The sequence below is a fragment of the Mustela nigripes genome, chromosome 4 (assembly GCF_022355385.1).
Source record: "Mustela nigripes isolate SB6536 chromosome 4, MUSNIG.SB6536, whole genome shotgun sequence".
NCBI classification, from domain to species: domain Eukaryota; kingdom Metazoa; phylum Chordata; class Mammalia; order Carnivora; family Mustelidae; genus Mustela; species Mustela nigripes.
In genome coordinates, this window is record NC_081560.1 from 22,313,404 (window position 1) to 22,338,461 (window position 25,058).

Genomic DNA, 25,058 nt, shown 5'->3' on the forward strand with positions numbered 1-25,058 from the left:
CATTGGCTGTCACTTTTCATTCCTCTCTCTCACCTTTCCAATCTGGCAATGACTAATCTACTCCATAGATCTGCCTGTCGTGGACACTGCATACAAATGGAATCATACCACATGTGGTCTTTTGTGATTGGGCTCTTTCACTTATCAAAATGTTTTCAAGGTTTATCCATGCTGTCATTTTTTTTTTTTTTGAAGATTTTATTTATTTATCTGAGAGACAGAGAGAAAATGAGCAGTGGAGGGGGTGGGCGGGGGAGAGAGAGAGAAAGAGACACTCCCTGCTGCGCAGGGAGCTGGATTCAGGACTCGATCCTAGGACCTGGAGATCATGACCTGAGTGAGGTCAGACACATAACTGACCAAGCTAACCAGGTCCCCCACATGCTGTAGTTTTTTTTTTTTTTTTTTTAATCAGTATTTCACTCCCTCTTACTGACGAATAATATTCCATTGTAGATAATATATTTATCCACACATCAGTTGTTGAGCATTTGGGCTGTTTCCACTTTGTGGTGATTACAAATCATGCTGCTAAGAACATGTGTGTAAGTTTTATGTATAAGTTTTGCTGATATGGACATTGTGTATATAAAGCTTTGCTTTCAGTTCTTTTGAGTAAACCTAGGAGTAGAATTGCTGGGTCACGTAGTGACTCTACTTTTAAGAAACTGCCAAACTTCGGGTCATGATCTCAGGGTCCTGGGATCGAGCCCCGCATCAGGCTCTCTGCTCGGCAGGGAGCCTGCTTCCTCCTCTCTCTCTGCCTGCCTCTCTGCCTGCTTGTGATCTCTCTCTGTCAAATAAATAAATAAATAAATCTTTAATTAAAAAAAAAAAAAGAAAGAAAGAAAGAAAGAAACTGCCAAACTGTTTCTTTCTTTTTTTTTTTTTTTTAAGGTGTAATTTATTTATTTGACAGAAAGAGATACAGCAAGAGAGGGAACACAAGCAGCAGGAGTGGGAGAGGGAGAAGCAGGCTTCCCACTGAGCAGGGAGCCCGATGTGGGACTCAATCATGACCAGAGCCGAAGGCAGATGCTTAATAACTGAGCCACCCAGGCGCCCTGCCAAACTGTTTTCTGAAGCAACTGCATCATTTTACATTCCCAATAGCAATGTATGGAAGGTTCTAATTTCTACATATACTCAACAACACTTATTGTTGTCTACCTTTTTTATTATAATCATCCTAGTAAGTATGTAGTAGTGTCTCGTTCTGGTTTTGATTTTCATTTCCCTAATACTAATAACTGTTTATCATTACTGCTTATGTGCTTGCTGACCATTCCTCTATCTTCTTTGGAGAAATATCTATTCAGATTCTTTGTCATTTTTTAAAAAACTTGGAAGTATAGCTGAACACAACTTACATTAGTGTCAGGTTTTACAACATCATGATTGGTAACTCAATACATTCTGCTATGTTCACAAGTATAGCTATTGTCATGATACAATGCTATTGTGATACCACTGAGTATATTCTCTGCTGTACTTTTCATCTCCATGACTTATTCATTCCATAATTGGAAGCCTGTACCTCCCACTCCCCTTTACCTCTGTTTGCTGATCCCCTACCATCCCACTCTGGGAATTGCCAATTCGTTCTCTGTATTTTAGGAGCCTGTTTCCGCTTTGTTTTTTAAATTTAACATGTAAGTGAAATCATATGATACTTGTCTCTGTCTGATTTATGTCACTTAGCACAATACCCTCTAGGTCCATCTATGTTGTCACAAATGGCAAGATTTCATTTTTTTTATGGCTGAGTAATATTACCTCTTCTTTATCCACTCTCTATGGATAGACATATGGGTTACTTCCATATCTTGGCAACTGTAAAGAATGCTGCAGTAAACATAGGGGTACATGTATCTTTTTGAACTAGTGTTTTCATGTTCTTCTGTAAATATCCAGTAGTGGAATTACTGGACTGTATGGCATTTCTATTTTTAATTTTTTAAGCAACAACCTCCATACTGTTTTCCATAGTGGCTACACACTACCAACAGTACACAGGTGCTCTGTTTTCTCCCCATTACCACCAACACTTGTTAGTTTTTTTTTTAAGATTTTATTTATTTTGGGGAGAGAGAGAATGCACGCACAAGTGAGGGGAGGGACAGAGGGGGAGAGGGTGGGAGGGGGAAAGCAGACTCCATGCTGAACACAGAGCCCAAAGTGGGGCTTGATCTCATGATCCTGAGATCATGCATGACCTAAGCCGAAACCAAGAGTCAGATGGTTAATCAACTGAGCCACCCAGGTGCCCTTCTTGTCTTTTTGATACTAGGCATTTTGACAGGTGAGAGGTGATATCTCATTATGGTTTTGATTTGCCTTTTCCTAATGATAAGTGAGGCTGAGCATCTTCCATGCGTCTGATGGCCATCTGTAGGTTTTAAGTCCTCTGCCCATTTTTTAATTGGATTGTTTGGGTTTTTTGCTGTTGAGCTTGTAACTTCTTTATATATTTTGGATATTAACTCCTTAAAAGATATATCATCTGCAAATACCTTGTCACATTCAGTAGATCGCCTTTTTCTTATGTTGGTGACTTCCTTTGCTGTCCAGAAGCTTTTTATTTTTGTGTAGTCCTAATAATTTATTTTTGCTTTTGTTTCCCTTGCCTAAGGAGACATATCCATAAACAGCTTGCAGAGGCCAATGTATTAAGAGATTATTGCCTACATTTTCTTCTAGGAGTTTTACAGTTTCAGGTCTCACATTTAGGTCTTTAATTCATTTTTAACTTATTTTTGTGTATGGCATAAGAAAGTGGTCCAGTTTTCCCAACACCATTTTTTGAAGAGACTAGCTTTCCCCCATTGTATATTCTTGCCTCCATAGTCATTGATTAATTGACCATATAAGGGTGGGTTTATTTTGGGTCTTTCTATTATATTCTATTGATCTCTGTGCCTATTTTTGTGCCAGTACTATACAGTTTGATTATTAAAACTATGTAAATCTGGGATTGTGATACCTCCAGCTGTTTTCTTCTTTCTCAAGATTGCTTTGGATATTTGAGGTCTTTTATGAATCTTGGGATTATTTGTTCTACTTCTGTGAAAATGCTACTGGTATTTCGATTGGGATTGCATTGAATCTGTAGATTGCTTTGGGTATATGGACGTTTTAGTGATATTAATTCTTCCAATCCATGAGCATAAAATATCTTTCCAATTTTGTTGTCATCAATTTCTTTCATCACTGTTGTGTATTTTTTTCAGAATACAGGTCTTTCACCACCTCGGTCAAGTTTATTCCTAAGTATTTTATTTTTTTTGGTGCAATTATAAGCAGAAGTATTTTCTTAATTCCTCTTTCTGCTACTTCATTATTTTTATATAAATTCTACTTATTTAACATACAATGCATTATTGGTTTCAGAAGTAGAATTAATTCATTATTAATGTATAAAAATGCAACAGATTTCTGTATATAAATTTTGTTTCCTGCAACTTTACTGAATTCATTTATCCGTTCTAACAGATTTATGATAGAGTCTTCAGGGTGTTCTAAGTATAGTAGTATGTCATCTTCAAATAGTGACAGAATCTTCACCATTTTAAAATTGGGCTTAGGGTGCCTGGGTGGCTCAACTGGTTAAGTGAAACTCTTGACTTTGGTTTGGGCTGTGATCACAGGGTTCTGAGATCCAGCCCTGCATCGGGCACCACACGACTTGTGGCGTCCGCCTGAGATTCTCTAACCTCCCTCTGCCCCTCCCTGCTGCTGTGCATGCATACTACATAAATAACTAAATAGGGCTGTCTTTTTATTGTTTAGTTCTACAAGATCTTTACATGGATTCAAGTTATTTGTCAGATGTATGATTTGCAAATATTTTCTCCCATTCTGTGAACTGTCCTTTCCCTTTATTTTTTTTTAAGATTTTTTATTTATTAATTTGACAGACAGAGATCACAAGTAGACAGAGAGGCAGGCAGAGAGAGAGAGGAGGAAGCAGACTCCGTACTGAGCAGAGAGCCCAATGTGGGGCTGGACCCCAGGGTCCTGGGATCATGACCTGAGCCAAAGGCAGAGGCTTTAACCCACTGACTCACCCAGGACCCTCCTTTCACTTTCAATGGTATCATTTGCAGCTACTTTGAACATCTGTGAATCACTGTGAGTATGTCACATAAATTAAATACAGTTGGGTTTGGTTTTGGATTATTGTTGTTCCACTCTAAAAGAAAATCTTTGTCTTTCTCAAAGGAGTTAATCCATTTATATTTATGATCTACAACAGAATTAACTGGTTTCACTTATATTATTTTGTTCTATACTTTGTGTTTTCTTTTTTAAATCTTTTATATAGACTTGGTATTTTCCCTCTTTAATGTTTTAGGGGACACATTCTGCTTCTAATTCTACTGGTATTTATTCTTTAGCCTATATGTATGAAATGTCAGTCAATGAAAAAATATTTACTGCTTTTTTTTATGTCTAGTTTATCATATGACTGTTTGTTTCATAGAGTCTATATCCTTTTATAACATATGGAAGACTCCAACAGTTTCTCAAAATTTCCTTTTGTTTCTTGGGTTTTTAAAAAAAGATTTTGTTTTAAGCAATCTCTATACATAGTATGGGGCTCAAACTTAACAACCCTGAGATCAAGAGTCACATGTTCCACTGGCTGAGCCAGCCAGGCACTTCTCCTTTTAGAGAGTAATTTTCGGAGATATTTTCTGAGTATTCTAGATGAGTCCTTTTCACAAATCATATTATTATTAGTAGTAGTAAAATTATTTTAAATATTTGATACTGAAAAAAAGAAGACATGCCCAGATTTCATGTTGGTGAACATCATGACACTAGGACAGCTTGTCAGGCACCATTTTGACCTAGAAATCTTCTACCATATTCTTCTAAGGGAAGGTCCTAATACACACCCTAAGTCTAGGGCCTCAGGAATTTTTGGTAAAACTCAAAACGAAATTCAAAAATGTTGAAAAAGAACCACAACATTTGCATGTGAAAAAAAAAAAAAAACCCAGCAAAACCAACAAAATTTCAATTGCTTACTAATCAGTTCTAAACTCCTGAAATGTCTACATTCGATACGGAGAAATACAATAAATGTCCCTTCAGCTAATAAACTTCATTCCAATAAAAATAAAATGCAATTTAAATCTGGACAGACCATTATTCTACTAACAATTCAAAGTTATTCAAAGCCAGAGAAAAAGTAGTTCACTTAGTGTAAGTATGAAAAGATAAAATACTATCTTTAAAAACTTAGCTACAGATAGTTAGGTGATCAAAATATTCAACTGTATTTCAAAATTGAAGCAGAGTGTCAAATAAATTCTTCAAAGAAATGCAAGAGATTTTAAATATGCAACTCAAATACCAGAAATCAGTAAAATGGTTCCTGAGGTTTGCCTCATGAGGTTTACATCTTAGAATTATCTCCCATTTTGTTTCTGACATAAATCAGTAATTTTCTTATAAAATCCTTGGGGCACCTGGGTGACTCAGTGGGGGTGAAATATCTTTCCTTGGCTCAGATCATGATCCTGGAGTCCCGGGACCAAGCCCCACATCCGGCTCTCTATTGAGCAGGGGGTCTGCTTCTGTCTCTGCTCCTTACCGGCTCATGTTCTCTCTCTCTCTCTCTCTCTAAATAAATAAATAAATAACTTTAAATTAGAAAACGAAAAACAAAAAACACCACAAAATCCTGTCGTGTTCGTTTCTTAACAAACATAATACCATCTTTCCCCGCCTTGGGCTGACAGATACAAGGCATCTCTCAGATGGCGCATCTGAGAGCGTAGACTATCTTGCTACAGTAAGTACAAACAGAAATAATCGTTTTTATTTTGATCTATGCACAGCGGTTTGAAAACCAGTCCCACTCCTACCCCCAGACAAGGGGAGGATAGAAGTAACAGCTATAGTACTAGACAGAGGATCAAAAGAACAAATAACCCACAGAAAGCAAGAGTGAGTCTCTGAGAACACAGCTGAGTTTTCTTACCACATTCTCCAAAGGTGCTGCACCGAACACTTTAAAGACAGGGTTGGGTTTAGAGGGGGAGATACAGAGGACAATAGCTTGCTGTCCCACTCGAGTAGTATATTCATCTAATGTAGCTCGAAGTTTCCTGAATTAGACAATGAAAAGAGAATAAAAACGGTTAAGGAAGAGAGAAATTAGAGTGACACAGAAAATTTACTTTGACTTGAGGCAATTTATTCTGATCAGATGTGTTGTTGTTGTTTTACCTGAAATGTGAAAAGGGTAGTGTAAGTTTGAATATCCTGTTCAGCAGAAAAATGTGCATACCTTTGTCCTAAAGACCAATGACTAGCTAACTGATGAAAGGGTCAGCTATAAGTCTGCTTCAGGACACAGCCATGACACAATGTTGAACAGGGAGAGTATAATTCTTCCTGATCCGAGCAACACTAAAGGGGTTTTTTCTTACTGCAACTTATAATAACAATAAAGATTACTGCTGAGACATTTACTTGTAGACATTATCATGTTATCTCCATGCTTAATGAAGGGGGCCTAAATGATCTGCTTCTAATTTCTTTGACAGATGTAGTCATTGTTTATGTCTCACTGACATAGATTTGTCCAGAAATATGACTTCAAAAATGTTGTCATTTCTAGATTTTCATTGCATATAGATAATAATTCTTGGTTCTGTAATATTTTACAAATGAGGAAGAAGTAAAAGAGCATTTTAAAGTGTATCAACACTGGGTGAAATAGAAATGCTGGGCTTTTCCTCTGAAATCATGGGGCATTATTTTAAAGTTCTACATTCCATAATCCTCTGGGAACATAGTCTACTCTTTCCAGAGACTGGTGAGTAATTAATTCAAATGAAACAAAGTGAACATATCTAGTTTTCCACCTTTCTCCAAAAGTATGTACTGTCATGCCTACGTCCCTTATAGCAAAGACATGTCTATATATAACATGTTTTAATTATTCTGGCCTATCCCATCATGAAAGGAAATAAGAACTGCCTATTTGTTGGTATATAAACACTTTGCTGAAAGCTTCCAATCAATACTTTTTGGGTTTTTTTCTTCAGTTTCTTATAATCTTCCTCTTCTGTTCTTAGTATAAACTATTATTTTCTAGCTTTTGTCACGTATCATTCACATGGGCTGGCACTCCATTTGGATTCAATATTCTAATAAACACCTAGAAATTTTGGGTGTATTTAAAACACTGTAAGAAAAAAACCTTCTGGAACATTTTATAGACAAAATTTCTTATCCTGTATGAATGCACGTTGTGCTACCATCAAATATTAAGTCCCCGTGTACTATTGCTGCATGATAATCTTTCTGTACAACCTACAAACTCCTCAGAAAAAACTCTTCAGCAAAGGACCATATGCTAAACAAGAAATTTGGCAGCATTCCTTGAAGGAATGGTCTATATTCACACTCTCTAATTCTTCTTTTCCCATTCTCTCTTGAAGATACCCCAATCCTTTCAGCCTTACCACTCCATTGGAAATGCTCTTGCCAAGTTCAATCATGACCTCCATGTTGCTAAATCTAATGGTCAATATGCATCTTATTCAACCTGCCAGCAGCATTTGACAGAGCTAATCACACACTCTCCTTATTAACATGCTTTTCGCACTTGGTTTCTAGTATATTGCATTCTTGATTTTCCTCCTGATTCACTGGTAGCTTCCCAGACTCTTCTGCTCATTCCTTTCATCTCTCCAATCTCTAAAAGTTAGAGGGCTCTAGGCCTCGGTCTGCATTCACTCTCTTGGTGGCCTCCGGTCAAGACCTCCACCAAGACCTTCCAGTCTCAGAGTCTTAGATAAGATCTAAAACTTGAACATTTTCAGCAAGATCTCTCCTTTGAATTTCAGACTCACGTATCAACTGCTTACTGTTTCTCCACTTAATGGTTAAGAGGTATCACAGACCTATCTGCCTTATCCTCACTCATTCCTATACCTGCTCCTCTCTTCCAGTAAGAGTCATCCCAACCCTTCCAATAATCAGACCAAAAATCTTGAGGTCCCCTTCATTCCTGTTTTTGCTCTCACACCCCACAGCCAATCCATCATGTTGGAGTTGACTTTTTTTCAAAAGTTGACTTTTGAAATACACCCAGGATGACCGCCTCTTACTACCGTTGCTGCTGCAATATTGGTTTTACGACCCTATGATTTCTGGCCTGGATTACTACAATAACCTCATTTTATTCCTGCTTCCATTCTGGTATACTCAAACTCTATTCTCAACACAGTAGCCTGATTGTTTCTCTGAAAACATAAGTCAGACCAAATCACTACTTTGGTCAAAAGCCTTCACTGACTTCTCATCTCATTCAGAACAAGAGTCAAAGCCCTTCTACTAGACCAACGACCCCATGATGTGTCTCTCTACTACTGCTCTAACTCCATCTCCTGTCATTCTTTCCCTGGCTATTCCTCAAACATGACCATCACATTCCATCCCACTTCAGAAACTTTCCTCTTGTTCTTCTCCTGCCTGGAAAGATCTTCCTTTAGACATCAGTAATTCCCTGTTCAGAGGCTGCCTGTCAAAAAGGATTTCCCAGATCATCCCTACAAAAAAAAAGAGAAACTACTATATCCCCCCAAACCTTTCTTTTTTTTCCTTACTCATATTTTCTTTTTTTCCATAGTACTTATCATCACCTGATATATTACAGAGTGTTTATTTTATTTTTTTTTTCCCTACTAGAATATAAACTCCCTAAGGGAATTTGTTTTGTTCACAGTTGTATTCCCAAGACCTAGAATAATGTCTGGCACAGTGCAGGCATAAAAATTTTCTCAGAATGAAATAATGTGATATTCTACATCTGTTCATCATTTCTAGTTTCATTTATTTGATTCTATAGGAGTACCTTCAAGTCTAATTCTGCCATCAAGGACCCTAACTTGGTTTCCTCAGTGTACCTAGTAACGTATGTTCTAATTCTGTCATCCACACCATGAAGCATTGGAGAAACAGCAACAATATGGAGAAGGGAGCCCTCACCGAAGCAGGCGTGTTTGCTGTCTCTTCCGGATAGACGGATTAGACTCAAACACATGAGGCCGTTTCCGTTTCTTTCCTGTCGCCACAGCAGCGGCAGCAGCCATTCCCACAGGACCTGAAATAATAACGCATGTGCTGAAAGCAGGCAAAGCCTGTTAGCTCTATGAGACAGAAAACAATTCAAGGTACAAAAAAGGTAGCCTTTATTTCCTAATACATTCTCAGTAAATATAGAATGTTCCTGATATTATCAACATACTTTGCTATTGTTCAAAACAAATCATATTTTCATTTACCAATAAAACTTGCAATGAATCTAAAAAAGTGATTGACTTAAACACCTCCCCACCATACACAAGCTAAATTTTATATAATGTTGTGTTTTGTTTTGTTTTGTTTTGCCAGCAGGCCCATACTGCAAAGCTGATATTCTCAGAGGTGCTAGATGAAATTGCAACACTGAGAGGAAGAGCTTGCCAAAAGAAAATAATCACAGATTTCAAATTTCATTTCCATCCTTGTGCCCCTCTTTCCATTACCCCATAACACTGTCAAGTTAAGGAAGTCAGAGATAATCACTCATGCTTGGAACTCAAATAGTAACAACAACGTAACCAAAAGAGGAAGAGCTGGAGGAGTATTATCTTAATTGGATTTTTTTTTTCTTATGTATCTGAGAATTGTGCCTAAAATGGAGTTGTTGACCACAATGTTAAACTGATGAAAGCATGCTGGCAGGAAAGAGATGAAAACTATCCCACTCTAAAGAAAAAATGTTAATAAAAGTCAGTCTGGCTTGCCCTGAAACTAATTATTAAAATAAAGGGTAGACCCTAAGGAATTATTGGAGTCTCTGATTCATGGAATCTCAACATATCAAGGACGTTCCTTTTTTTTTTCTTTCCCTTTTTTAAGCAGATGATCCACTTTCATCCTTATTTGTAAACCCTATGAAAGGCTTACATGAAAATTAAGTTTAACTACTTACACTTGCCCTAGCATATATGTTATATATGGTCTAAGGGGCTCAATTAAAATAAGTCTCCCTGAAAATCTAGACAAATCTCTCTACATGTTATTTAGTCTGACTTAAATAAACTCCTCTAAAGAGTCCCAGAGCAAGTAAAAGAATAAATGAGGGGCGCCTGGGTGGCTTACTGGGTTGGGGCCTCTGCCTTTGGCTCAGGTCATGGTCCCAGGGTCCTGAAATCGAGCCCCGCATCAGGCTCTCTGCTCCATAGGGAGCCTGCTTCCTCCTCTCTCTCTGCTTGCCTCTCTGCCTACTTGTGATCTCTGTCAAATAAATAAAAAAAATCTCAAGATTTTGACAGAGATCACAATATAATTTTTAAGTGTACAAACAGCTAAGGATAGGCACAATGTTGTACGCAAGATCTCTAGAACTTTTTCATCTTGCATAATTGAAATTTTATACCTGTTGAAGAGCAACTCTCATTTCCATACCCCAGTCGCCAGCTCAACTACCCTTCTACCTCTGTTTCTAGGAGTTTGACTAGATACCCCATATAAGTAGAATCATGCAATATCTGTCCTCTGTAACTGATTTATTTTACTTAGCATAATACCCTCAAGATTCATCCATGTTGTTGCATATGGCAGGATTTCCTTTTTTTTAAAGGCTGGATAATATTCCATTCTTTATTCACTCATCTGTCAATGGACACTTGAGTTGCTCCACATCTTGGCTATTGTGAATAATGAACAAGGGAATGTGAATACTCTATGAGATCCCGATTTCAGTTCATTTCAGTAAGTATCCAGAGGTGGAATTGCATAGGGCATTTCTATTTTTAATTTTTTAAGGAAACTTTACACTGTTTTCCATATAGGCTGCACCATTTTATATTCCCACCAACAGCATATAAGGATTCCAATTTCTCCACATCCTTGCTAATATTTATCCTTCGTTGTTATTTGGTAAGAGCCATCCTAACAGGTGTCAGGTAGCATCTCACTGTGGTTTTGATTTGTATCTCCCTGAGGATTAGTAATGTGAACATCTTTTTCACGGGGTTCTTGGCCATTTGTACGTCTTCTTTAGGGAGATGTCTACTCAAGTCCTCTGTCCATTTTTAAAAATTAGCTTATTTGTTTTTATTCTATTGATTTGTAGGAGTCCAACATCTTATAACTAAAACTTTCAAATATAGAGCAAAGTTGAAAGAATTTTTTAGTGAACATTTATGTATCTACCACTCTACCATAACATTTTAACACACACATGTATCCATCTTTTTTTTTTTTAATTTAAGACTTTTAAAAAATTTTTTAAATAATCTCTACACCTAACATGGGGCTTGAACTCACCACCCTGAGATCAAGAGTCACATGCTCTGGTGAGCCAGCCACGCACCCCATTCATTCTTTCTACCCACTCACTAGTCCATATCATTTCTTATTCTGATGTATGTAAACTGCAGTACGATTCACCTAAATATTCAGTAGGAATATCATTAGCTAGAGTTCAATATTTCTTTACAATTTTTTCTTTTGAGGTAAAATTTACATATAATGCAATGTACAAATCTTAAGTGTACATTCAATTTTGTGTAAGCATACCATACATTTTGAAAATGTAGACACTAACGATAACCAATCTCTATCAAGACATATAACAATACCACCACTACAGAAAGTTCTCTCATGTCTCCTCCCAGTCAGTTCTTGCCCAATCTCTCAAAAGGACATACAATACTGATTTTTTCACCCTATTTTAGCATTGTCGGGATGCCTGGGTGGCTCTGTTGGTTGAGCGGCTGCCTTTGGCTCAGGTCATGATCCCAGCATCCTGAGATCAAATCCCACTTCAGGCTCCTTGTTCGGTGGGGAGCCTGCTTCTCCCTCTGCCTCTGCCTGCCACTCTGTCTGCCTGTGTGCTCTCTCTCTCTCTCTGACAAATAAATTAAAAAAAAAAAAAAAAGCATCGTCTATCCTAGAACTTCAAATAAATGGAATCATACCATATATATTCTTTTTTGTGAGGTTTCTTTCACTTAGAGTAATGTTCTTGAGATTCATCCACACTGCTGTATGTGTTAGTAAGCTTCTTCCTTTTTATTGGTGAGTAATATTCCAGAATATAAATAAATCACAGTAATCCATTATCCTACTGACAGATGTTTGGGTAATTTCCAGTTTTAGGCTATTATGAATAGAGGTGCTTAATTAATTTATAAACTCAATTCAAATAAAAGTCCCAGGATGGGTTTTTCTGGAAATTGATAAGCTGATCCTAAAACTTAAACAGATGTGCAAAAGGTCAAGAATCACTAGAATAATTGTGAAGAATTTTAAGAATTTTAAAAGGTGTGCTCATCCTATCAAATATCAGTGGTTACTATAAAGCTACGGTCATTAAGACAGTATGGAACCAGCTGAAGGACAGACAAACAAACCAATGCAACTGAATTAAGAGTTCACAAACACTTTCCTGTGTCAAAAGACAGAGGTAGGAAAAGGATGAACTATTAAAAATATGGTACTGGAACAAACGATTGTATGGAAAAATAATGAAGCTAGATCCCTATATCATATACACAAAAATATTATTCCAGGTGAATTAAACAGCTAAATTAAAACAACAACAAAGAACTTTGTAACTTCTACAATAAACTGTTGTAGAGTATTTATGAACTCAGGAGTAAGAATTCCTTAATTAAAACTCCTAAAGATAGGGGCACCTGGGTGGTTCAGTAGGTTAAGCCTCTGCCTTTGGCTCAGGTCATGATCTCAGGGTCCTAGGATCAAGCCCCGCATCAGGCTCTCTGCTCAGCAGGGAGTCTGCTTCTCCCTCTCTATGCCTGCCTCTCTGCCTACTTGTGACCTCTCTCTCTCTCGGTCAAATAAATAAGATCTTAAAAAAAAAAAGTACTCCAAAAGGATAAACAGTAAGGTAAAAGACTGATAAATTTCACAATTAAATTTAAACCTTTATGGACAAAAAGAAATAATAAAAAAAATTGAGGGAAGAAGTAGTCAACAAATTGGATGAAGATACTAATAAATGAAATGCATATTATCCAGAAAAGAACAGTATCAAAAAATATATCATTGGGTGCCTGGCTGGCCCAGTTGGTTAAGCAACTACCTTCAGCTCAGGTCATGGTCCCAGAGTCCTGGAATCAAGTCCCACATTGGGCTCCATGCTCCATGGGAGTCTGCTTCTCCCTCTGACCTCCCCTCTCATGCTCTCTCTCACTCTGTTTCTCTCTCTCTCTCAAAATAAATAAATAAAAATCTTTAAATAAAATAAAAAATATATATATAATTAACTCATACAACAAGGAAAAAACAACAACCAACCTGATTAGACAAAGGCATAAAGAGGAAATACGCAGAAGAAGAAAAGCAATAGTAAATAAAAAGTCATTTCAATAGTCTGAAATGACATTCTATCTTGTCTTCCTGCACTGGCTGGAACTTCTAGCTCAGAGATGAGCAAATTAAACGGACAATGAGATTCTATTTCATCAGACTAGCAAAAACAAAAAACAATTGACAATTCCAAATATGGTGAGGACTGGAAGCAACAGGCCCTCTAGCATGCTGTTTGTGGGGATGTAAATTAATAAAGTGACTTGGAAAGACATTTGGAATATTTAGTAAAGTTGAAAATGTACCCATCTTTGCCCTCTCATTCTCTTCCTGGTTATAATCTTCAGCAGTATTTTCAAACTGCAGGTTTCTATTCTTTGGTGGTTCATGAGTAGTTTGTTTGTTTTTTTGTTTTGTTTTGTTTTTTAATAAAATGGAATAAAGTGAAAGATATTAGGACATATCAATGGGTGTGTCATGGCAGAGGGTAAGTATTACTCCATGAGAAACTGTTATTCCAAGTATATGTACATTCATTTATCCCAGATCACAATGTAAAATGTATCACTATGGGAACTGTCAAGAGCTTGAAAACCAAAAGAAACTCCCACAATTTGCACAAGAAAAAATAGAATAATTTTCATTTGCAGTTACAGTAATAACAAAAACTTATGAACAGCCTAAATGCTATACCAATATCTGTCATGTTCAGATAATGAATGGAATTCCAAATAACACTTAAAATAAAAACATACTGCCACATTATCAACATGAATGAACCTCAAAAAAATAATACCAAATGGGATAAACAATGCTACAGAGAGACATTTTTTTATAAAATTTAAAACATGCCAAACAATGCTAAGTATTGCTTATTGATACATAAGTATATAGCAGAAATAAAAGAAGTGCATGAGAATGATAAAGATCAAATTTAAAATAGTGGTTACCTCAGTGGAAGGAGAGAAGAGAATAGGATTAGAAAAAGCAATAATCTCCTTCCCTTCCCTCTTCATTCACCTTATTTCCTCCAGAGTAGTCAGTGCTTTTTGAAATTATTTTACTTTATTATTTGTACCCTTCTCCCACCATTGGTCTGTGAGCTACATCAGGAGCAAGTTCATGCCTGTCCTGTTCATAGTATCTATATACAGTAATACAGAGCATACATAATTCTTCAATAATTGTTTTATGATTAAAGGGTAAATCATTTCTACCAGCTGGGCCTCAGTTTCCACATCTGCCACTGAAGATGTTAGATTGAAGTCTTTTCCTAATTTTAACACTATGACAATGCAGTACAGTAATTCAGCAAAACTGTTGTCTCAAAAGCATCTCCCTTCCCAGGAGAGGTTGATCTGCATTCATTATGTTAGGATGCCCTCTTCTGGGAAGTATAAATGTTTCAAAAATATACTTTACAAACATCTCATATGTGTTCTACCACTAAGTCTTATTTTAAGTTTATAATTCCAGAAAGACACAGTGGATAATAACTGAGAGTAATAAGGTGGCTTTTCATCACATTTGTCTTCTTCTCCTTAAATACAGTACATACTTTAAAAAAAAAAAAAAGAAGTATTTTGGCCATTCCTGAAAATTTATTTACTGCCTAACTCTTCCTAAATATCTTTGAGATCAATGTTCCTTATACAATACTAACCCCATCAAGGGATGATTTATACGTAGTCTTCCACATAGTGCTAAGTAAACAATGTAAATAGTAAAGAGAATGGTACAAAATATAGCCCAGCTTTAAGTCATTTAGTGGCCCAGAAAATCTCAAACCTTAAATTGGATTAAGATAATCCAGGATTGCTAGTGTCCTTAGGCAGCTGGCAGAAGGAAACAAAAATCCTCTCTAGAGGGTAATAATACTGTTCTAGACTCCAAATTATTTCTAAAAATAAATTTCCAAACACACCATCCAGCATTCATTTAAATATAACCAATATATGAAAAGAGAAACAAACATAAACAAGAAAGAGCATTATCAACATGTAACAGAAAAAAGACCCAATGGCACTTCAGAGGGTAGAATTACCAAATGTATTGTAAATTCATGATGCTTACTTTACTCACAGAGATTTAAAAAACTTATTTTTTCTACTACAACTGGAAATGATAAAAGTACAGATTTAGGAGGGGAAAAAATACTAGAAATTCTTTTAAAAAAGGAAAAGAAAACTATTGGAGCACCTGGTTGGCTCAGCGGGTTACACCTCTCCCTTCAGCTCATCAGGTCATGATCTCAGAGTCCTGGGATCGAGTCCCACATCGGGCTCTCTGCTCAGCAGGGAGCCTGCTTACCCCCCTCTCTCTGCCTGCCTCTCTGCCTACTTGTGATCTCTTTCTCTGTCAAATAAATAAATAAAAATCTTTTTTTAAGAAATGAAACTATTAACTATTACTAAAATTAGTTCCTCAGTAGACAGATTTAGATCACCTCAGACACAGCTGTTAACTGGAAGACAGTTTGAAGAAATGACATACAGTGAAGCATAAAGAGACAAACTGATGGTAATACAGAATAGAGGATAAGAGACATAAAAGATTCAATGAAGAAAACTAACATATTTAATTGGAGTCAACAGAAGAAAAAGATGGAATGGAGCAGAAGCAAAATCAAAGCAAAATCTAGTAACTAAGGGGAACCTGCATGGCTCATGGGTTAAGGGTCTACCTTCAGCTCAGGTCATGATGCCAGGGTCCTGGGATCAAGCCCTGTACTGGACTCCCTGCAGTGGGAAGCCTGCTTCTCCTCCTCCCTCTGCCCTTCCTACCCCTCCCACCCCTGCTTGTGTTCACTCACTCTCTCAAAGAAATAAATAAAACCTTAAAAAAAAAAATCTAGTGACTAAGATGGTCCAGAATTGATGAAAGACATCAATCTACAGATTCAAGATGTTTAAAGAATCCTAAACAGAATAAATGAGAAGCCCAAAACCAGCTATATCACAAAACCAGAACACACACACACACACACACACACCCCAAAAAGCTGAAGACAGAGAAAATCTTAAGAACAGTTGGAGGAGGGACCTATGTGGGAGATAACCTTCAAAGGAGCGGCTATTAGAATGAAACAGCTTAATTCTGAAAAGCAAGGATGGAAACCAGAGGACTGTGGGAACAGTATCTTCAATGTGAGGGAGAGAAAATAAGTGCCAACCTAAAACTCTATACCCAGTGAGAACACCTTTTGAGACTAAAGGTTAAATAAAAACATCTTCTGACAATGAAAAACTGAGAGACATCCATGCTCAAGGAAATACTAAATGTTATCTTTAGACAGAAGAAAAATTCTCAGAAGGCAAGTTGGATATGAAGGAAAAAATGAACACTAAGTAAGTATAAAACAAAAATAATGTCTTGTATGGCTTGGAATATATGAAGAAATAATACATAGAATAACAATAGCAAATAGGTCAGAAGGAAAATAAAATTCAAGTGTTCTAAGAAACTTGCATTATCCCATAAAAGGACAAAAGTACCAATTCCAGAAGACTTTGAAATAAGTTAAGGATGTGTTATAGTTTCTAGGGGTACAACTAATAGGAAAAGTGTGTACATCTTTCAAACTAACAAGAAAAAAAAATGTAAACTTTTTAGTCCCCCCAAAACACAAAGGAAAAGTAATCACAGAGCAAGTGGGATGAAGAGAAAGCATATAGTAAACATGAGAAAGCATACAGTAAACATGATAAATTTAAACCTAAATATATCAGTGGTTACATTTAATGTAAATGGACTAAATGTTTTAGTAAGAAGTCAAAAGACTGTTGGAATGGATGAAAAAACAAAACCAAAGTCATATCACTAGTAGTATATCACTCTAGATCTTAAGTCTCAGTAGAATATAGGCATAAGCTATAAATGCAAGGCTTAAAAAATCATGAAAATGTGATTTGAAGATATATATGAGAATGTCTGCATCCGAGGTCCTTGCAGATATGCACAAAACCAGAGGTTAAGCAAAAAAATGAAGAGCTTCCGATCCAAACAGCATTACCTGCAGCAGCTAGATGGGCTGTTACCTCATCAGCCGCTGTGGAGTTGAGTATGTCTGAATCATCGTAAGAAGTGTCCTCAGGAGAAGAAGGTGAGTCTTCATCAGCACTCAGCATACTATGCTCAGTGTAGGTGGCCACATGGACCTGCTGTACCTGCTGGGCGACTGCATGGGCTTCTATGGTAGCCATGTGTTCGGTTTGGGTCACTCCGTGCTCCTCCATGAAGATCTACTGTCAGAAGAAAAGGCAAAGAACAGAATTCAGTGTGCAGTATAACACAGTGCTTAAACCAAGCAATATTTTCCTCAAGAGCAGAGAAAGCCTACGATTTCACCACATACCACACCACACCAAGTCACAAGAAATGGAAAGCACCATTCAAGTATGATCCAAAAATGGTAGAACATTTTCCTTATGTAAAACCATTCTGATAGAAAGTCACTGTGCTAATTTTATATGTCAGGCCACAAGACCGTACATATATCCTTCATACCATGTATAACAATAAAAAGATACTTTAAAGATCCCAGTGATGGGGCGCCTGGGTGGCTCAGTGGGTTAAAGCCTCTGCCTTTCACTCAGGTCATGATCTCAGGGTCCTGGGATCGAGTCCTGCATCGGGCTCTCTGCTCAGCAGGGAGCCTGCTTCCCTCTCTCTCTCTGCCTGCCTCTCTGTCTTCTGTGATCTCTCTCTGCCAAATAAATAAATAAAATCTTTAAAAAAAAAAAAAAAAAGATCCCAGTGATGTGTGTTGTAGACATAAAAACACATGTTAAGTAAATGAAACATATAACATTTTCTTTGTATTCATAGACAAACAGAAGTCAAGCTCTATTTTTTCCAAAAATATAATCACTTAAATTGGTTTTTCTGCTTATAAAAAACTATGCCTCTTATAAACCCTGCTATGATGCAGTAACTTGTAATGCAGTAAGATAAAGGTCTGCTCTTCCACTGCACATATAACCTATCCACTCATCCCCCTCAGCCTATAGAATTATTATCTTTTAAAAATTTTTTGAAGCATACATACATAATACATATATACATACATATAATACATATGATTTTAAATAAAAACAGGTTCATTTACAGGGTGCCTGGGTGGCTGGCCCATTCAGTTCAGCAACTGCCTTTGGCTTGGGTCATGATTTCAAGGTCCTGGGATTGAGCCCCACATCAGGCTCCCAGCTGAGTGGGGAATCTACTACTCCCTTTCTTTCTGTCCCTCATCCTTCCCATTCTCTCTCTCATAAATAAATAAATCTTTTTTTAAAAAGGTTCACACTATACATACCATTTTACAATTTTCTTTTTTTCATATTTTAACCTATTTAGATATTCTGACCTGTCAAAACACACAGACCTTTCTAAACAACTGCAGTATACCTCATTGTATGGATGTACTGTGATTATCTAACCAATCATGTACTGACAAGTAGCAAGGCTGCTTCCAAATTCTCACTATTATAAATATCAGTGCAATGAATATCCTTTATATAAAATTTTGCATATAATATTCAATAAACTCAATGAAATGTAAATATTACCATATGATCCAGCAATTATACCTAGAAAAACTAAAAGAAAGGTCTCAAAGGGCTACTTGTACACCCACGTTCATAGCAGAATTATTCACAATAGCCAAGAAAGTGGAAGCAACCCAACTATCCACTAATGGATTGATGGGTAAACAAAATGTGGATATATATATAATAAAACAGTATTCAGCCTTTAAAAAGAAGAAATACAGGGGTACCTGCACGGCTCAGTTAGTTAAGCATCCACCCCAGGTGATGATCCCAGGGTCCTGGGATCAAACACCACATTTAGCAGGGAGCCTGCTTCTCCCTCTGTCTTGGTCTGTGCTCTCTCCCTCTCTATTAAATGAATAAAGTCTTTAAAAAAAAAAAAAAGAAAGAAAAGAAAAAGGAATACAAACATAAAAGAGATTAACTTACTTGCCTCAATTTTTAAATATCTATAAAAAATTGGAGCACCTGGGTGGTTCAGTCGGTTAAGCATCTGACTCTTCATTTTTTTTTAAACTATGCAACATTGTCTTTTATTATGTATGGCTTTTAAAAATTATCTCCTCAATCTCTCCATACATAGGCAAAAGGAAGTATATTGTTTAACCTACAGAACTGGGAAATATTGACCACTGCCTAGAGAAGGGAAAATCAACCCTAAAACAAGCTTAACCAGGAGGCCAATTCATCTGCCGACCTCCAAGAACATGGAGATGAACATGATAGACAGACTGTCCCCCATCTGAACCTTCATTCACCACCATTCGATAACCCTTCTTCAGGTCCAAATCAGCAGCACATTTCTTGCCAACAATCATTAAATGTCCAAGAAGACTTTCATCATCATCTTCTGCTACAGAAATCTGGGATATATGTTTCTTGGGTATCACCAGAAAATGAGTTGGTGCTTGAGGGGAAATGTCATGGAAAGCAAGACAATGGTCATCCTCAAAAATGATTTTGGCTGGGATTTCCTTGCGAATGATCTTCCCGAAGATTGTGTCACCACCAGGCTGCGCGGCCTGAGCCTTGGCGATCTCATCTGCCATCTCGGCCTCCCTCCCGCGCGACCGACCCAGGCAGAAGCTCGAGAGGAGGGCCTGACTCTTCATTTTGGCTCAGGTGTGATCTCAGGGTCATGAGATCAAGACCTGTGGCAGGCTCCACACTCAGCAGGGAGTCTGCTTGAGACTCTCTCCCTCTGCCCCTCCCCTGCTCATGTTCCATCTCTCTTTCTCTCTAAAAAACAAAAAACAAAAACAAAAAAACTACAAAAAATCTACACCTAGCATCATATTTAATGTCAAGAAACTAGAAGCCTTCCTGCTAAGTCAGGAATAAGGCAAGGATGGTCCCTCTCACCAATCCTTTCCACACTGTACTGGAAGTCGTAGCTAGTCCAGGAAGACAAGAAAAGGAAATAAAAGGTACACTGATTGGGAAGAAAAAAAAACAAACAAACCCTGTGTTTGTTTAAGATGACATGATTATATATATATATAGGAAATCCAAAAGAACCAAAAAACCTCCTGAAACAAGTAAGTGAGTTAGAGCAATGTTGCAGGATACAAAGTTCATACACAAAAGTCAATTGCTTTAGACCAGCAAATAGAATTTGAATTTAAAACACAATGCCATTTCCATTAGCAAGCAAAAAAACAGAATACTTAGGTATGAATCTAACAAAATATGGACAAGACCTATATAAAGAAAACTACAAAACTCTAATGAAGAAAGTCAAAGAAGACCTAAATAATATAAACAGATTCCATGTTCATGGCTAGGAAGACTCAATATTGTCAAGATGTCCTAATTTGATCCATAGATTCAATGTAATCCCAAATGAAATCCCAGCAAGTTATTTTATAGACGACAAAAAACTGATTTTAAAGTTTATATGGTGGGGCACCTGGGTGGCTCAGTCCGTTAAGCCTCTGCCTTCGGCTCAGGTCATGATCCCAGGGTCCTGGGAAGCAGTCCCACATGGGGCTCTGTGCTCAGCGGGGAGCCTGCTTCTCCCTCTCCCACTCCCCCTGCTTATGTTTTCTCTCCCTCTGTCAAAAAATAAAAATAAAAAAAAAACCTTAAAAAAAAAAATAAAGCTTATATGGAGGGGCAAAAGACCCAGAGTATAGTAAACACACTCCCTCTCTCTCTGCCCCTCCCCCAACTCATGCTCTTGCACTCTCTCAAATAAATCTTTTTTTTTTAAGATTTTATTTATTTATTAGACAGACAGAGATCACAAGCAGGCAGAGAGGCAGGCAGAGAGAGAGAGAGGAGGAAGCAGGCTCCCCGCTGAGCAGATGGCTGGACATGGGGCTCGATCCCAGGACCCTGGGATCACAACCCGAGCCAAAGGCAGAGGCCTCAATCCACTGAGCCACCCAGGCGCCCCTTAAATAAATAAAATCTTAAAAAAAATGTTGGACACCCAATTGACTGAGCCATCTAGGCGCCCCTTAATCATTTAAGTGTATAGTTCTGTATGTATGAATACATTCATACAGAATGTATAAATACATGAATGTATAAATACATTCATATTGTTGTATAATCTCCAGAACTCTTTTCATCTTGCAAAACTGAAGCTCTGTACCTGTGAGGCAATCTCTCAGTTTCCCTTCCTTTCCCAGCCCCCTGCAACCACCCGTCTACTGTCTGTGTCTATGAATCTGACTAGCACAGAGACCTCATATAAGTGTTTTACATTCTAGGGGTTTAGACAAACGTATAATGACATTTTCCACCATTATGGTGTCATACACAGTAGTCTCACTGCCCTACAAGATTTGTGCTCCACTTATCAATTCTTCCTCCCCCTGATCCCTGGCAACCACTGATTCTTTTACCATCTCCATAGTTCTGCCTTTTCTAGAACTTCATATTGCTGCCATCACACACTATATAGCATCTTCAGGTTGACTTCTTTCACTTAGCTAGGCATTTGAGGTTTGTCCATGTCTTTTCATAGCCTGATAGCTCATTTCTCTGTAGTGCCGAATAATACTCTATGATCTGATGTTCCATAGTTTATTTATCCATTCACCTACTGAAGGATATTTTGGTTACTTACAAGTTTTAGCAATTATGAATATGCCATAAACATCTGCGTGAGTTTTTTGGCGGACAGAAGTTTTTAACTTCTTTGATAAATGCCGAGGAGCACAATGGCTGGATTGTGTAGTAAGAATATATTTAGTTTTGTAATAAATTTCCAAACTATCTTCCAAAGTGGTGATACCATTTTGCATTCCCACCATTAATAAGTGAAGATTCCTGTTGCTCCATACCCTTATCAGCATTTGGTGGTGTTGGTGTTTTGAATTGTAGCCATTCTAACAGATGTGTAGTATTATCTCATTGTTTTAGCTTGCAATTCCCTAATGATATGATTGAACATCTTTTCACAGGCTTATATGTAACCTATTTAACTTTTTGGTAAGGTGTCTGTTTAGGTCTTTTGCCATTTTTTAATCAGGTTGTTCATTTTCTTTTTGTTTAGTGTCAAGAGTTCTTTGTGTCTCTGACTTTTACAACTGTTTTCTCCCAGTCTGGCCTGTCTTCTCATTATCTTCATAGAGAGAGAAAGAGAATCTTTTTTTTTTTTTTTTAAAGAGGAAATTTTTTTCCCGCAAAGATTTTATTTATTTGAGAGAGAGAGGGCACGAGTTGTGTGAGGAGCAGAGGGAAAGAAAGACAAGCTGACTCCCTGCTAAGCATGAAGCCCCACTCCAGGCTCAATCTCAGGATCCTGAGATCATGACCTGAGCCAAAGACAAAAAGTTAACCGACTGAGCCACCCAGGTGCCCCAGGTGTCCAACTTTTGATTTTGGCTCATGCCATGATCAGGGCCGTGGGATCGAACCCCATGTCAGGCTCCACATACAGTAGGAAGTCTGCTTCTCTCCCTCTCCCTGCCCCTCCACCTATTCACACATACACGAGCTCTCACTCTAATAAATAAATAAATATTTTTAAAAAGTGGCTAAGATGGTAAATTTTATGTTATATATATTTTCCCATAATTAAAAAAAAATCCTGGACACCAGTGGTAACTATTTTACAAAGAATAAATAACTACACTTGATCTTACCAAAAGGTCGAGGAGTGATACAAAGAATAAATAACTATCATAGAGCAGAATCATAAAACTAGCCCTTATTATCTTCTAAAAATCCTTTGCATATTATTTTATTTTAAAGAAACAGAGTATAATACTCTGAAATAAGTCAGTCAGAGAAAGACACACATCATATGATTTTACTCATATGTGGAATTTAAGAAACAAAACAAATGAACAAACGAGAAAAAGAAAAAGACAAACCAAGAAACAGATTCTTAACTACAGAGAACAGATGGTTGGGAGGGGTGGCATTTGTGGGAATACAGGAAAGAGATTAAGAGTCATGGAGTAATGTGGGCGCCTGGGTGGCTCAGTGGGTTAAGCCTCTGCCTTCGGCTCAGGTCATGATCTCAGGGTCCTGGGATTGAGGCCCGCATCGGGCTCTCTGCTCAGCGGGGAGCCTGCTTCCTCCCCTTTCTCTCTGCCTGCCTCTCTGCCTGCTTGTGATCTCTTTCTGTCAAATAAATAAATAAAATCTTTAAAAAAAAAAAAAAAGAGTCATGGAGTAATGTATAGAATTGCTGGATCACTATACTGTAAGCCCCAAACTAATAGAACGCGGCATGTTAACTATATTGGAATTAAAATTTTAAAAATGTTTTAATTTAAAAAATGAAATTCTTAAAGGTAAAGTTTCTGTCAAGATTATATACATTTTAAATTTTGATGCATACTGACAAGCTGAGTGTTTAAGCTGTGCACTAACAATCTCTACTTGTGTAACGCACCCCTCATGCCCAGTCTGGAATTCAATCAGCATGCAACAGAATACAGCTTTGCATATCTGGAGTTAACCAAATTAAAAAAAAAAAAAAAAGAAGAAGAAGAAGCCTTCTAGATATAACCCTTATGACTACAAGTAAAAAGAACATAATTATCTATTCATGCAAAATTCTTGCATTTTTATTCTCCTCTATTGTAAAACTCTCCCTTTCCTTCTTTGAAAACTTCTAAAATCCTTGGTTTCTCTGAGTGATTCCTTTTTTTCTTCCCCCCACCCCATACCTAACCCCACCCCTCAACCACCCCAGAGTTAGACTGCTTTAAGCCCCATCCTGTTGTCTTTGTTCTTCAGGCAAACTGGTTCTTTGTAAACGACAAATTTTCACCTTTTGGAGGTGCCTGTTTTATATTCTGTTTTATATTCTTGTGCTGTTTCTAATTTTTTTTTCCCCTCTAACTTAATTCAATTATCTCTTGTCATTCTCACACTACTACTATACATTTCACAACTCATCCTTCTAACTCTGATTCTTAACTTTGGGACTATTCAGTTACCTCAGGAAGTATTTTGTATTCAAAATATAATTCACTTTAATTACAAAATAAAAAACCACATAATGCCTCAAATCCAAAAAGATTAGGAATCATTCAGGATCATTTGACTCCCTCACCCCTCTTCCACACTTTCTCTTCTTGAGGTCATCTCCCCAGCCCTGTATCTCTGTGTGGTGTAATAATACTTTCATGATGATTTCTTCAAATGGAGGTTTGGAAGACGTACCTGGTAAAAAATTATTTAAAAGAGGAAAAAATAAGGAAAACATGGTAAAACCTTAGTATCTGGGAAATATGGGTAATGAGAGTTCTTTACACTATTTTTGTAACTTTTCTAAAAGTCTAAAATTATATCAAAATAAATTTTTTCTTTTTGTCTTTCTTTTTTTTTCCTTTAAAGAAAGGTATCTGGTAAGGCTTCTTCCATATCCTATGTTTGGTGTGTTTCACAATATTCAAAGGACTGTATCCTATCCCCCAGATTTGTAAATATCTAAAATGCAATTTTAACACACTATTTAAGTTGCACAATTAAACATAATTTATGAGAGGAATATACCATGAAAATACTGTTTTTCCATCTATTTCACTGCTCTTCTAGTGTAAGAGACAAACTACTTAGGGCATTTTAAAATTCTGGGTACTTCAAAATTGTTTTTAAATGATTTGGGATTAGATGGTATCTAACTGCTTTTCAAAGGGATTTGTCCGCTATGCACTTGTTATAATGGATTTCCATTCTTTCCTGCAGAATGCGGTT

At 37.1% G+C, this 25,058-nt stretch overlaps 2 protein-coding genes across 10 annotated transcripts in view; both read right to left on the reverse strand.

The window, feature by feature from the left end:
• NRF1 (nuclear respiratory factor 1) overlaps positions 1 to 25,058 on the reverse strand; it is a 151,396-nt gene that overhangs the window by 77,179 nt on the left and 49,159 nt on the right. For 8 of the 9 annotated variants that reach the window (XR_009403752.1, XR_009403753.1, XM_059396417.1 and 5 more), the window contains exons 2-4: positions 17,360 to 17,591; positions 9,013 to 9,127; positions 5,993 to 6,119 (exon numbers count right to left, since the gene is read on the reverse strand). Coding sequence is in view for 7 of the 9 variants with exons in the window: in XM_059396417.1 (XP_059252400.1) it covers positions 5,993 to 6,119; positions 9,013 to 9,127; positions 17,360 to 17,582 (465 nt within the window). In the remaining 2 variants the exon portion in view is untranslated. The remainder of the gene's footprint in view (positions 1 to 5,992; positions 6,120 to 9,012; positions 9,128 to 17,359; positions 17,592 to 25,058) is intronic. The other variant, XM_059396412.1, reaches the window with a different exon arrangement.
• LOC132014928 (adenosine 5'-monophosphoramidase HINT1-like) lies at positions 19,406 to 19,967 on the reverse strand. The gene has a single exon (XM_059395620.1). It carries the CDS (start codon positions 19,940 to 19,942, stop codon positions 19,562 to 19,564), a length of 381 nt encoding a protein of 126 aa, XP_059251603.1. The 5' UTR covers positions 19,943 to 19,967; the 3' UTR covers positions 19,406 to 19,561.